A 16,439-nucleotide genomic window follows, 5' to 3' on the forward strand; every position below is an offset into this window, starting at 1 on the left:
GCAGGAATGCTGAAAGTCATTTCAACTTGAGCGATAAATAATGGCACACGTATTGCCTAAGCTAAAGTCATTGTAGCCTGTGCTTGACACATGCTCTCTGGAGAGCTTTTAATATCAACAAGCAGCTCAATAACACAAATGAACAGAGCCTTTTCTGATGAGCCTTGAAAGGCACAAAGTGTGAAGAGTAGAAGAGTATTTAGTGATGGATCTATAACTACAATATTCTAGGACTATGGCAGTGTCTGAAAGATTAATATATTTCTTTAGTTTTTTGTATTTTTGATGTGACAAGATTTCAATTTACTGTATCCCAATTAAATCCACTGCACATTCAAAATGGCAAGATCCTGTCAGCTTGAAGGGAAGCTTAACTTTCTTCAGAGTTGTCGTTAAACATTTTGAACTGCCTTTTTTAATTTTGCAAACTACCCAATTAACTTCCAGTTTCTAATGCTTCATTTCTTAAGACGTGCACTCTCAGTTAGACAACATGCGGTCCCATGTTGTGTTATAACTAATGCACCTGAATTTAGGAACAGTAATGTTAACAATGCAGACTGACCATTTCAATCTATTGCAGCTTCACTTTGCCATTGGATAATAAAAACAACGATCAATGGACCACAAGCTGCAGCTTTGCTAATTGCATTCAGTGGGGCTGCAACCTCTCCCCTGAGGGTGCTTTCCAACACATTCTGGAAAACAATGCCATCTGTTGATTAAAAGCTATATCGCAGTTACATGACGTCTTCCCAGTAACATCTTCCGAGCATTCTAGACTTCACATGTTTTGTACTGCTGGCTTAATCAGGTTGCCAGTGGTTGGACTGCGCTGGAAAGCAATGTTCATAGCCATCAAGTCGTTAAAGTTAGTCCATGCTGCACAAATGAGCATGGAGAAAACCAAGAAGGACAGTCTATGCAGCATACCATGAAAAGGTGAATGGCACCTTTCTTTAATTTTCTCACAAGTACATATTTATTTGTTATGTCTTCCAGAGCAGTTGGTCATCTCTGCCTCTAATAACTCCCTTATTCTCATTTGCACAGTGCTCTCGTCTGCTGCCTATGACTGACAAATGGCACTCGGCACGATTACAGCTCATTTGAACTGTTGCAGAGCAAAATCATTTCACAAAAAGAAACTGACAAGATTGTGGTCTGTTCATTTTTTCAAACTATTTCAATGGATCCAAGCCCCAGGTTTAAGCTGAGACATAATAACATTGTATTACATAATGTAATGAGGTTCATACCAGAAACAATAAAGGCTGTACACTCCTGTATTACTAAAGTAGAAGAAATAAGACAAAAGCAATAATTTTCAACAAATATTTTTAAAAAACAAGCGCACTGTTGTGAGAGTCACATCCTACAGTCATACTTTCAGATAATCAACAAAAGCCAACAGTACAATTGCATTTCGTACTGACACAATATCGCCATGAATGACTATATGAGTTATGGCCATTGTTTCATATGCAACTACAAAAACTAATACTTAACCATATACAGGGAAATAATTTGGTGGCAATAAGGACAGCAAAACCTAAAAGACATAGGTGGTTTCCATAATTAATTACTTCTTACCGTCCTTATTTTAATCTAAAGAATGAGGTGTACTGCACGACATCTATGTTTTGAGTTGTACATGATAACTGAGTTGAAATGCTGGTATTATGACTAAATACTGGAACATCTAGGAAAACTCACAATGAGTCAATCATCCTGGTCTCCTTGAGCTGTCAGTAAGAAAAGCCGTCTCTCAAATGCTTCAGATCTGATTCACAAGCACTGTGTTCCTGCTCAGCCTTACAGGAAGATCATGAGTAATTTGTCACAAGATGGCAGTCACAACTCATGCACCAAAAGAGCAAAACATTTTAATACAGCTCCTGAAGATTTATCAGTAATGGAGTACATTCTAAATAGAATAGCTTTATGTATTACAGTGTATATACTGTAAGGCACACATCTTGTTAAAAAAAGTAAGTCTGGCCTTCATGTCTAAATGTTAATATTATTTTCTTTTCTCACTGATATTTGCTGATTTGTTTTTTGGAGAAGCTCTCAAATAATGAACCTACACTTCCAGAACCACGTTGAAAATCCAAGGTTATAACAAGGCCCCAAGTTGAAGACCTCTCAAAGAGTTTTGCCATCTTGTATCATCTTCGATGGGCAAAACAAAATGTCTTTTAAAGACGGATACACACCGATAATGAGAACAGGGAACAAGCAAGGCAATGCCTGATAAAGAAAATATTTCTATTAGCACATGCTGACTTCGTTTTAGAAACTGTGCAGAGCAAATGCAAGAAAAGCAGGGTGATTAAGATGACCTACCGTATCCTCTTAGCTCGGTGCTGTCACTTTTACAGTGCAGTATGATGCAGGCCTGACAGAGGGCATCAAGCTACATGTTGAACCTTGACGGATACGTTCATATAACCAGCCAACCACATCGTAGGAGTCTTTCAGTCAGTCAGTGCTTCACACGTACCATGCCCTGTGCAATCCTCCTTTCTTCCCTCAATTGCTCACTGTAGGTCTCCAGCATTTGAGCTTAGAATAGGAACACACAGGCTATTGACTGTAGTGGAGCACCTCCCAGTGATGCAGTCTGCAAGGTTTAATGGCACTATTTGTGTTGGCAATGGTTATAAAGGCTGCCTTTTTCATGGCTGTCATGTTGTATATTTTTCACCTTTGATGAATGAAAACTCAGACACCATAAAAAAGTTGAATTGCACTATGTACAGTTATTATGTCTAGGTGAGTTAGACTGTGCTCTGTGGCTTAGGAATGACTAGACTCACCTAAAACGTGTAAAATAAAGCCCCTTCAAGGCCATTTTTGAAAAAAAAAACAGGAAAATATTCTACCGAAAGCAATATAAATTCAAGCATATGTTCTGGGCAATAGAGGCTCAGATGATGTCAAATAAATTTTTCCTGCTTTAAAAATCCATATTTCTTTTTATGTTATTTAAATTTAACTGAAAAGGAATGGCAAATTTTATTGTGATCCAACTTAATTGGTATTTAGGGCATTTAGCTTCAACAAGTTTTCAACTCAACTCAGAAAGCTTTGAATGACAAAAACTAAATGTGGGACTGGTGGAGCTCAAAATCAAAATCTGATAGCAAATGATACACATTGACTTAAACGCTGTATGAATTCTGTCTAGAATTAGACTTAGAGCACAAGATAGGGGTAATTGAGTCATAGGAAAATGCCTCCTAAATAAAAAAAAACATGAACAACACATCACATAGAAGGGATTTAGAGGATTATGCAGACCAAGGTTTTCAAATGTGGATCTCAAAAACTGAATTAATATGCTTGGCAATTACCTTGTGGTAGCATCTGTTCTCTAAACTCATTTGTGGTGCTTTTAAAATTCTGTACACCTGATTGGAACTTGATTCTGATTTATTGGAAGTCATTTTTAATTTGAAAAACAAAGTTGCTCTGTCTCATTTTTTCGCTTTTTCATAAGATTGTTTTGCAAAGTACTTGACAGCACATATTTCATTTTCATAATGATTACCCAGCTTTCGAAGGGTAGCATTATTGGAGTCATTCATAACTGAATAATCAGGTTACTGCAAAAGTGTGCTTTAAAATAATCACATTTTCTGCTACACGTGGCAATGTTTTAAGTCAGAGAGCTTTATAATTGCTTTTTGAGATGGGAAAGTCATTTGTTTGGTTTTCAGAAAAATTCAAATGAAAGACATAGAAGAAAGACAAAGCTGAATTTTTACCTCTAACTGAATGTATCAACTCAATTCTTCCCTTTTAGGTTTTTCACACTCCTACAAATACATTGCCCTTTGGTGTATAATTTGCTGAATGTAATACATTAATTTCAATATATGTTAAGTTGACTACATAATGTATATTTTTCTGAGACGTGTATGTTATTTTCCAATGTCACAGTAAAAGATTGAAGATTGAAGATTGAAGTCTACTTTTTCCCATTGAGAAAGAAAAGTTCAGACTTCAGACTTCAGAGTTCAGAGTTCAGACTTTATTAATGTGACACTTAAATCTTCCGGCTTCTTTTCTTATTAATGAGTAACTCATAAACAAACATAAAAACATAATTCCCCCTTCCAGTTTTTACTGTAATTGTCTACCACAATAAAAACTAGCAGTTTGCCTATTAATATTGTCTGTGAAATCTGTGGGTCAACTGGCAAAAGCAATCAATTATATTTCAATTTTTAATTACTTCTGGCTGAAGTACAAGAGGGGGTATTCTATAATCTTATAAAAATGCATAGTTTGTACAATCCCTGATAGTTAGTCTTTAAAATAATGTACTGAACACACAAAACATACAATATGTTTTTAAAAAGAAAATTATATTCAGATCTCAAAACATACTGAGATGCATACAGTACAATGACATTATTTTAATGTTTTTCAAATCACTATATCAGATTAAAGAGAGCATTATATGTCTTCTTAAATACACATTCATAACAATATACTGAATTTGCTTTTAATTTGTTTGGGTGAGGCAATTGATATTAAAGACAACAGTTAAAGCTTCCAGTCTAGACAGAGCTGTGGAAAAGTGATTTGTCCCAAAAGATTCCACTGTACTGCCAACCTGTGAAATTTGACTGCTGTAACACAAATACTTCACATTGTTAAGTCTCATGTGCTGTACAGTCTATGCCTGAAGTTATCCAGTCACTGTGATTAAACTGTAGGCCTGTGACTCATCATCAAGATGCTGAGGCATCCTTCTTGAAGTCCAAGAGACCCAAGAACGACTCACATGCTGGTTAAAGCTTTAATTCACTGGGATTGGGAATATCCAAGTGACAGAGCCCAAATGGCATAATGCCTTCAAAATGCGGTTAGGATTATGCCAGGCCTCACTTAGATTTCTGGCAAACAGCTACTCTGATGATCTGCTTGGAAGCTGCTAGGCCTGTCCCTTGTCTCATAAGGTAACATATTCTGTACTGTACAATAGCATTGCTTTCATGATCACCGCTTTGAGCACTTTGACCAGTCTCTAAACGGGCTATTGGCAGAGACTGATAAAGCAACTGCAGTTGTGCAACTCCTTTTTGAGAATCATACTGTTGTGTATTTATAATACACAGTACAGACAATAAGACACTGTCTCCTTTAAAAGTCATGTGATTCCGTTGGCTAGTCACAAGCCAAGGACCCTGCATGGCGGGCTGCCCTGCATCTCCTGCCTGTTACTGCCAATGGCAGGGGGTTACCAACCCCTCTACAGCCAGTCAGGCAAGTGAGTGGGAGCAAGGCTAGCAATGGATACCAGTGGCCTAATACCAATTAATACCAATAATCAATGCTAACTCTCCAGTCAGGCACCGTGGGGCTCACAGAGGTCGGGCAGATGAAGTGTCCGAGGCACGTGCTCGTGTGTGTTCTCTCGCCAGCAGCCATTCACGAACAATAATTCAGGGCAAACCGACGTCAAGACTAACTTCAAGATCGGCAAACTAGCAGTACAACGTTTTGGGCTCACTAGTTTTACAAATCTGGTGTAACACGACTTGGCTTCCAGGTGACATGTTCACCTTCAAGAAACTTAACCAGCTTCGGCAAACAAAATGGGTACCAGACAAAATATAATTTTAGATACCTATGTTCAATGTAAATCTTGTTTATTTTCTGTTTTTATTTAAATGTAATAACCTCTTAAATTATAAAGTATTATACAAAATTCTACTTTGGACAGTTTGCATTACAAGGACTGCAACAATCTGTTTATTGTTTACCCTAAAATATCTTTAACATTAAAAATCAAATTGCTCTTGATTTCAAGCAGTACATAACTTTATATTACTAGAGAAAACATTTCTATCAGAACAAAAATGTTATTATGGATCTAAACCTTCTTAACAGCCCCTGCACTTGTATCCACAGATCATTTGAAAGTTTCCATGTGGAGTAGCAGTTTATAGAATATTTTTACTCAGACTGGTTCAGTAAAAAGCGCGGTTGTATAAAACTTCAATTAGAATGTGCTTTGGATGAAACCATCTGATAAATGTGCTAAAATCCATTACATGTAATGAAATGCATTAAAACACAACGAATGGAACCAATAACATTTATTGAGTTTTTAATGCCTCTCACCATGTATAGTACTATACTGTATATGGAGTGCGGTCAGTGTAATTAGACATTTTCCTAAATGATATTTACCCAAGGAAAACCTACAGTAAGTCACGGTCAAATCAAACAGTTTTTAATTACTTTTGCTATTGTAAGAGAAATATCTGTATGACCTTTGCAAGCTTAAGCAATTCCTGAAACGTAAAAGTTGACGACTGTTAACACTATAACTACTAGTCAAACAAATGATCTAAACGATCAGATCTGGGCTTAAGAAGCTTAACATGTGCTAGGAAACTTTCTGTTTGTCCGGCATTAAAGCAGTTACATTTGTCCTTCAATTTTCAATTCAATATTCTGTTAGAAATATGACCCTGAGAGCAAGCAAAAACTTTTAAACCAAGTTCAGTGCTCAATGTTTCAAACATAGACAACATAGCGTTTCGTCTAATATGCAATACACACAGTACCTACTACGTCCAGATTAATAACTAGAAGTGTTCACAGTTTACAGTTTCAAACATTCTCTCCCAATCTGAACAAAGCACAAAATTTGTTTGAAATTTTCTTACCTTTACTGACGGATTTAAATTCACTTCCCTGTCCCACAAAGCACACAGGCCGCAGGCTCTCCTTGTTTGCTTATTTCACAGCAATGACAAGCAGAACGTTCAGTACCTCTTGACTACATTCACTTTTGATAACAATAACTGCAATCTGGTGACTGTACTCAGCAGCCAGAAGTTTTGAAAATCTGCAGTGTCAGGCATTCACTCACTGTCAAAGGAAATCCTGCTTCGTTGCCTGCTTGCATTTTTTCCAAAGTGTATCAGACTTGTAGAGTTCTTCTTTACACAACTGCATGCACAGCTTTAATCATCAGAAAACAAGCAGAAAGGTCTTTTAGCAGTAACGGTTATAAAGGACATTTTTATTTCCGTGAGGGTGTGACATTGTTTGCTTAAGAGCACACAAAAATATTTATAGAACACTTAAACAGTAAGAGATTGCTAAACATTACATGAAACTGAAAGACTGCATACCAGTACATACTATTTAACCATGTCACAGTCTACTGCCTGGTGAGTCACCGAAACATCAAAATCAAGAATAAATATCTCTCAGTATGGTGCAAAATACTGAATATCTACAATTTCATAATGTGTGTTTTGTTTACAAAATTGAAAACAATCAACAGAAATTAAAGATCAATTATGTTGAAAGGTGTTCCACTAACGTGTTTGACAAAAACTGTTTGATGTTTGTTTCTGATGTTTTGTGATGCGTTGTAACAGGTTTAACACTGACAACATTTTTATGTGAGTTTTAAGTTGTGGTCAGTACATTAAGAGCTGTCTTCTAAGTACAACATAACAAAGTGTTTTTTTGTGAGGAAATTCCACCTTATCGCCTCATTTCAGCTCAAATATAGAAAACAAAAAGGCCAGTCAGTGAAATAATATTCAGACTGCCAAAAAGGAGGATCTCATTGGAATGTTTTGTAAAACAGCAAGCAGAGCGCTTATTTGCAGAAAGAAAACATTTCACAGAAAAAATGCAGTTCCTTGGACATGTTTTTCAAGGACAAGTTTCTCAAAGGACCTTTGTACAATAGCTGATGCCTATCCATGACTTCTTCCTTTCACATACAGCTCATGTTCCAATAATACAGCCTCCTAGTGCAAACATTAATTATTTTTATAACTGGGTCTAGACAAATTATAATACAGTGAATGCTGCTTAAATGTGTGTATGACGTACTGCAAAGACAAAAGTAGATTACAGAGAACACACATTACTTAGATGAGGAGGGGAGAAATAATCTGTTAGATTTCATGTTTAAACAGGTGTCTAAATAATGGATTCAAGGATATCATTTTAGAAAAGTCTGCATTTCAGCGTCTTTAGGGATACCACCCTCCAGCATGCAAAATCATTTCTTATTTCTTACTTTCCCAACAACTTATTTCAAACACTGAGGAAAGCACAATTCCTACTCTAATAATTACACAATTCAGACCACAAATCACCTCAGAGGTACTGTAGCATTCTGTTACAGTTTTATTATTTGTAACTTCTCACACTCTATGCATATTCCCATTATTATGAAATAATAATTGCCGGAAATGCCTTGAAACCGAATGGAATATATCACAAAATTGCTCTTCATTTTAAATGCTTTACAAAATTACGACAAAAATAGTGCTCATGTTTATGATAGTATACATCTTTCAAAGGGGTTGTCATTGCAAAGGCTGTGTATCATTCAAGTTCTAACTTACTAATTTACGGAGACCTAATGCCAAGTTCTAAGAAATATAATTATGAAACTGTAGAACAAATATTGTAAAATCTATCCAATTATATTCATTTACCATCTTATTACCAAATGACTAGGCAATGACTAACCTGTTTTCTGTTCATCAGCTCGCTTGGAGATAACCACAAACCCAAACAACGTACAGTTCCCATCTCACATTTGTATGATGAAAGCCTGTTTAAAATTCCTTTTTTCAAGATTCCAAGATTTAGATTTCAAGAACATGATTACAAAAAACCTTAGGTGCTGACCTTGTAAATTATGTGTGAATAACGCACAAGACAGCATCCCCAAAATACTTACAGTAAAGTTAAAAACTATTTACTCATTATTTCTACCTCACCAGTTGACATACTGTATAACAAAAAGTGTAGTTCTCCACAGCAGAACCTTCTTAACTGTTGCTGCAGTATTGATTAAACAGTCTTAATCGTTTAGTGTTAAATACTTTGTATTGATTATTCCCTTGGTAAATAACAAAAATGGAACTTACAGCATACTGCAGTCCTCTCCATATATCGTATTGATCATTCCAAGGTTACCTGTACTATTCAAATGTAACAAAAACACAGACATACTGGAGTAACCTTGTTTCCCAAAAAACCCAAAAGCATCTCTCACCACTACCTGACAACATCAGCAGTGGCGTTTGGCAGGTACAGTACATTGATAAGATTAATTTGACTTGTGCTTATCTTTGCTTTGGGATCACATGAAAGCATGAGGCATGGGAACATTTATTTAAAGAAACCATTACAGATAACTTGGTTAGGGCTGCGTTAGCTCACCTGATTTAGTATAATTATTCTGTAAAATTATATCAATGTTTTTATGCAATTTTAGTGTTGAGTTTATTGAAATAACTGTCATCTTGTTCCAGAATTGTCTATTTACAGTATGTACAGTATTAAACAGATACAATGAATAGATTTTTTTCTTGTCCTGAATTGACATAATATCAATTACTTTATGTAAGTAAAAAATGTTCAAAAATGCTCTGTGCACTAAACCTCCTTTAAACCTTTTTGCCTGTTGCACTTCTAGAGAACAGACATCCCAGTAGATTCATAATTTGTTCCTCTCCAAGAATGACAGTGTAATAGAGAAATTCTCCTCAGGGCAAAGCTTCAAGTCTTTCCTTGATGAGTGTGCTAGTTTCTGTAACTTCACGATTTTAAGTAAACAGCTATTGAAGCTCTCCCTCTGCTCTGTGGTACATTCCTAATCAGACTCGGAAGAAAACGCCTATAGAGAGACACCCAGTTACAAAAACACCATGGCACACAGTCATGACAGTGTCCCTTCATTGCAAGCTCCTTTGTAGGAAATTCTGTTTTTCCATGGCTGTGTACATGCATGCAAAAAAAGTGTTTTCTTTGGCAGGGAGAGCAGAACAGGAGGTCTGCTGTGAAAGTAACAGCCTGATGTGCTAGTTTTTTATGCAGGAATTGGGCTCAAAATAAGAAGCTCTCATTGTTTATCAAAATGCCGTCATCTACCTGTATACAGTATCTTCGTCTGAGAAAAATGTCCTATTCCAATAACACAGTTGGTCAACCTCATTAAAACCTGGCAAAATGTATTTATAATACTGCATTTATCTAACACAAACAGTGTCCTACATATTACACCAAATGGCCAAATCAAGAATGTTATAATGTTTAAGAACAGAAACATTTTGCAGTTGATTTCAAACAATACATATTGTGTTTATGATCGTTTTCAAATAAATTCATCTGAAAAACCTCAGTACTTAAGACCTAAAAATAGCAAGTGAAACTAAAGATTTCAGGCTACTGTTTGGAGCAGTCTATCACAAAAATGTCACACAGTTATTCACTCATTATTTGATTGCTTTCTAGTCTAGCATTCTACCACTCCTGAAAGGGTAATTTTTCATCTGTAACTCAATGAAGAACAGGGTTATAAACTACGTGGCAGTAAACATACTGTACATATCCTCTATCTTTTTCTGGTGGTTTACAAATCGTTTGGGCTCATTTTCAGATGAGTTCATCCATATTAAAATTCAAGTAAAAGTTCAACAATAGAAAGCAATGTAAATACAATTAATATACAGTACAATTATACCGTATAATATATATGTATAGTACATATTAACATTTCTCTGAAAGCCTCATAATAATCTAAAATAAATAAAAATGTGTGTCAAACTGCATTACTTATGTTCTCATTGCTGAGGTGTTCCATTTAGTTAGTTCAAGTGACAATTATTGAACAGCTAAAGTATTCAACAACCAAGAGCCATTAACCAGCTAATTGTATTTAGTTAAAAAACACCGAGCCATTTAAAGATAACTAACAGTCAGAAACAAATATTTCTTCCACTCAGATATATTCTGTTTCACTATCATCTGAAGTTAATAAGACATACTTTTACAGGTACTGTATACTTTCTAAATGAGCAATTAAATTAGCCAATAAGACATTATTGGTATACTGCGAATGAGCAAAGAGAAATATGGTAATTCTTCAGTCACTTGCAGTATGGAACTAAATAAACATTTTACCACAACAGACATTACTAGTATCTGAGAGTTACACCCACATAGTGTTCATGCAGAATTTGTGGTTACAGTAAACCACAACAAGCAGTCATTACATCAGATATTGAAACAGGGAGGCAAAACCAAACTAAAAAAAACTAAAGGAAAAGGTGTGAAAGCACCATGTTTTTAACCAGCCAAATTAAAGATCTAAGCACTGTGCAGTATTACATTTAACTGAACTCTCCTAACTGACTGTATAATATAGCTTTAGACCGACTGATCTGACAGTGAAATCAGCCTGCAAGAGTCACACTACGACCAACTGGTCATCTGCACAAAGCACTAAATTAATCCTCTAAGTATTTAACAATACTACTTTTCTCCTTAACTAGGTTATTAGCTTAAATGTAATGTGAAGAAACACTTAAGGGGAAATTTAACTCAAGATGTTAAGCAACTATTCACATGCTCATAGGTTGAAGATGATTAAACTAAGAAAATATTACGTTTGTAAAGGAATATAACATTTCTCACCAAAAAGTCCTTTTCACATTGTGAACTCCTTGTTACATTAATTTCTGCGTTAGTTATATTAGAAAAGCCATTCTGAATTCATTTGCTCTGCCATGTACACAATTAGTGCTGTGCCCACAGAAAGGTGAACAATTCCTTTTTAGAAATTGCATGCAACCAAATTAAATAGTTAAATAACCATAGAAATAGACAAAAAGTCATTTTAAATGTCAGAAGAACACATTTTTCTAAAGTACAGAAACAGTAGAACGTCACTCTGCTATTGTTTTCAATCATGACAAAGTAATTAAAAACTTTTAGCCAGCCTTCTTTATACATATATAAAAAAACTATCCCCTTAGGTTCTCTACCAAACTCATTATCTGTTCCTTCATTAGATTCAGTCAGTCAAACACAGATGGGCTGTCAGTTAATTTTAACTCCAAGGTACAGAAAGCTGGTGTTAATATTTCCCATTTTACATACAGGAGAGGAATAATCATTATTATCTGCTGCCTAAGGATATTGTTCACTACAGTGACGCCCCAAACTTCTAAAATCGTACTGCACAGCTGAGATTCATTGACATTGTTGAACATAACAGTGGGTCATTTCATATATCTATTTCCAATCTGCAGAAGCAAACCTTCAATGTAGTTTAAATCCCAACCCAAATGAGATTATTTAAATAACAATAACATGATCAACTGTATGTAAGTACAATATATAAGTGTTCAAAACTGGTGAAGAAATGCAAGGTAAATCTTTAGGTCTGTCTCTCACTGTCTGGAAAAACATGTGATTCATTTAGGAGCTGGATCATTCTTGTAGTGCACATTACATCACCAAGACGAATAGACTTAATTAAGAGAAAGCACTCCTAAAGATTTCATGAGAGATGTTCAAACATGTAAACATTTTATTAGCTTTTCGGTTGAGCATAACAAAATGATTGTTGAAGATCAGCAAAACTTGACTATCCTTCGTTTAATAGTTAAAACCGAAATGCTTAATTTAAGGCCTAATATAGAATTTCAAATCACTGAAAGGAAAAATTACCCATCATATCTGGACAGAAGCATTGAAGTTTTTCTGTTGGACTCAAAATGGTGACTCTCGGTGTAAAAAAATAAATACAATTATTTTGTGCAGCTGATCATATCAAAGTAGTACATATCCTGAGGATTCCTGGCAGCTGCAGGGGTATTTCCCACATTGCATCCAGACAGCTACGAAGTCAACAAACACATTTGATAATGTTTATGCTGAAATCTTCCTAGTCAAAACAAGGCCCTTTGATTTCAGAATGATTATGAAACCTGTGAGGAATTTAAAATTAGTCTTTTCAAGATGATTAAAAAGAACTGTACTGCCTCAAAACTAATTCAACAGAGGGCAACCTCAGAAATGTGAAATTGCTATAGATTTTAAAATATTTAAAAAAAGTTTAAAAAGAACACATCACATTCTCTACACTTGTTAAGTGCTAAAGTTTTCTTGGAGAGAATATTGTAATTCGCTTTTTAAATGTCAAAATTGTTTCCAATATTTTTATATTTTCACTAATTTTCAGTTTCTTAATCTATATGGAAGAAAATTGTTGTATATGGATCATTTTACTCGTGTTTAAGCTACAATATTAAACATAATACATTAATGGTACAATATTAAACACAATAATTTAATATTTATATTCAAAGCAATAATAGTACTGTACCTCAAGCCAGGCTAAGAGTGTTCATACAGATCCCTTAGATTCTATTATCTGTACATTTAAAAAAATCCAAACATTTCCAATATCTCCATTTAACACAAGTGCTATTCTGAGGTAAAAGTAATAGAAAACAACATATGTATTTTCTACAATATAGTTCAATATCAATCACAAACCTTTACGTAACTCTGTAACAATAATCATATTTAATATTTCATTACATCAATGTGTAAAACACAATAAAGCCTGCAGGTATTTTCATGTAGTTTTAATTAATTCTAATGTAGGAGAATCTGAGCCCATCTATCTGAGCCCATCTAGAAAAAGATGCAATGAATAATCTCAAGAACAATTGACAAAATCAATGGGAATTCATCACAAGTGATTCAGTGCAGCCATATATTTTAATTGACAAATGCAAACGTGGAGCTCCAACCTCTAGTATTAATCAATGTGACCATCAATAACATCCCAGATCTACTGTAATGAAAGACATACTTCAGTTCTTTTTGGGAGTGGGATGAGGAGAGAAAAAGGGGATGTATCAGCATTAGGATCTATTCAGAGGTCTCTGTAACTTAACATTCCTGCTCAGCTTACTAAGCAAAATCTCCTGTCCTTTAGCGATACTGCATCAGAATCACTATGACATCAGACTACAGAATAGAGCATCTCTGCATACAGCATTCCTCTTATAGCCAACTCATATAGCGCCAGCTCAAATACCCTTTAATTGCAGCATATTTTAATGCTAGACACCTGCTGTTGCTAGCAATATAAATGCCAGCTTTCCGAACCCAGGGCAGATGCTGCTGCAGTAACTTCATGCGCTGCATAAATCCACCTACCTCGGACTTCATCCTCTTATAGGCCGGAAAGGAATAAAATATCAAACACCCAGGTGGAGCTGTTACAGTTTCTCTTTGCAGTGGATTTGCTGTAATACCCCCCAAAAAAGTCAGCTGGTCGCACGGGAGGATAAAGATGGGTCAGTGCCTCGTTGTGAAGCTCAAAGCACAGGGGACCTCGAACTGACGGATTTACTGATCAGCACATTTACCTAAACGTCGATGAGATGGGCTGAGCCCTGTGGCTTTCTCCCCCTCTCTCTCCTGCTCTCTCTGACTCTGGTCTCTCTCTCTTCTCCTATATTCTGCACGTATGTACGGTATATCCATTTGTTCAGCAGGTTTCTTGATCTACTGCCTTCTGAGTGATGCATTGTCCTGTGCTTATATTGCGGCTGTTAAACAATCACACTGCAAGGTCAGAGCCTGTTTTTAGCTTTTCCAGGACAAACCATAAGGCTGCAGAGAAGCCTGGGGCAATAGGATGAAAAGTATTAACGCTGCATTAAAGAGGATACAGCCACATGTGCCTGTGAATCCTTTTATATAATAATATAGAAGCTGATACACAGCATTTAACACTGAAATCATTTAAAGCATAATTTTCCTTTCATAAAAGTTATTTTTTGCCATTTACCTTAAACCTTTCATCAAGTAGCTACAACAAAACTCAGAACTTTTTTTTTCATTTTTCTTACTGTTGTGTATTATTTGTAGATGCATTACAATACAAAAAACAAATTACAGCCATACACAGCATGTCATTTTTCTTCTAAGAAGCATTTGTAAGTATTGTTCGTAAATGGCAATACCATAACAAAATAAAAACTCATGTCTCATGTGGGAGTAAATTGTAGCAAAGCAGGGCTTCAACAATGATCATCCTCTGGTACAAAAACCACATGGTTAAAGCATATATATTCTGCAGGTACTCCAACACACACTAGTCATTAGTGATTTTGCTACCTTGCAATCTAAGCATAGTTTAATGGAAATGGGATTTTACATTAATTTGTGGTACCAACAGGTGGAGTGACTGATAAACCCATGTTCATATTTCCATTTGAAGCAGAAAAATGGTAGCTGACCATGTCCTGCACATTAAACAATCCTAACATGGAACTTCCAAGTGAATAAAATAGTAAAAAGCAACCATTCATGATTGCAGATTGAACCCTTTACCCTAGTTCAAACCTGAGCAATGTCACTAGGTGGGTGAGACCTGGAGTTCTCAGAGTAAGCATTAGTCAATGAAGGTTTTCTAGGCCTTTGGAGAAGCAGAATGGCTTGCATTAAAGCATTAAAGCATTGCAGAGTTTAGAGCATGTCAAAAGATTAATGCCTTTGACAGGGGAGCAGGTTGGAGCTGGAAGAGCATGTCTGTAAATCCCTCTTCCCCCCTGTGCAGTACAGGAGCAGCTGGAAGCAGGTCTCTGAGGGAGCCCAAACTGGTGGGAGTATATAGTAAACAAAATTGACAACTCCACATCTTCATATCAAGAAATCCTAACAGTTCATGTCCGCTCCTAACACTGCTAAATTAATTTGTAAAATCTCATTGCTTAGTTTTGATGACAAAAGTTGATTGGAATCCATCAGCTTTAATGGGTTGTATTCAAACCTGATGTGAACAGTTCTTAGCTATTTAAATATGCTAAAACAATGTAACAACTTGTGAAAACAATGTAGGCGATTCTAAACAGTTAATCAGGAATGAGGGTCAAGCGTGTCTTTTTTTATCCATCTCTAGTAGTAATAATATCAGCATAGCTCAACAGAAATTCAATACAATGTTTCTGTTCTTTGTTCCACGTATTTAATTCATATTTCAGAAAATAGGGACATAAAAAATAGTGTCAACGAGTTCACATAATTTCATGAGTTCATTTATGTCATTAACATGAAAAATCCTTTACATTCTGTTTATTGTTCACTGTGTTTTTGAAGTCTGTTTCTTATGTGCCCACTTTTGCTGGAATTGTCATTTCCCTTAGCCTAGAGAAACTAATCTAAACTATGCACCACCAATGAGGGAATCCTGATCACACTGGGCTAATGACATAACCCAGGCTTGAACCTGTGGTGTCTAGATCATAGAACTCAACTTGTGCTCGGGAAAACACCAAGTAGGGAGCTGCATCAGCATGCGTAGGCTGCAAAGAAACAGGTAAAGGTTTATTCCATGCTGGAAAGAAAAGAAACACAACATGTGGACTGTGGAGCCTTCTTCAGGGGTGATGTCGTCATAATGATAGCACTCTGTCTTAAATTCAACATCTTTTCCTTCAACTCAGATACCACCCAGAGTGACACTAGGAGACTTCAGCTGTTTTCCAAGAAAATAATGCTTTCTACCATTTTTTTTCTCTCTACCAACAGTTTACTCTTTCTAGACAACAAAATCAAAGATGCAG

The 16,439-nt window shown here is 35.8% G+C and overlaps 1 protein-coding gene across 7 annotated transcripts in view; it reads right to left on the reverse strand.

The window, feature by feature from the left end:
* iqsec1b (IQ motif and Sec7 domain ArfGEF 1b) overlaps positions 1–16,439 on the reverse strand; it is a 201,310-nt gene that overhangs the window by 44,269 nt on the left and 140,602 nt on the right. Inside the window, exon 1 of one of the 7 annotated variants that reach the window (XM_069189454.1) lies at positions 8,934–9,068. The exons of the other annotated variants lie outside the window; for them this stretch is intronic. Within the exon in view, the coding sequence (XP_069045555.1) occupies positions 8,934–9,016 (83 nt within the window). The 5' untranslated portion in view covers positions 9,017–9,068. Of the gene's footprint in view, positions 1–8,933; positions 9,069–16,439 lie in introns of those variants that run through there. 7 annotated transcript variants of the gene reach the window in all.

Source organism: Lepisosteus oculatus, chromosome 4 (genome assembly GCF_040954835.1).
Source record: "Lepisosteus oculatus isolate fLepOcu1 chromosome 4, fLepOcu1.hap2, whole genome shotgun sequence".
NCBI lineage: Eukaryota > Metazoa > Chordata > Actinopteri > Semionotiformes > Lepisosteidae > Lepisosteus > Lepisosteus oculatus.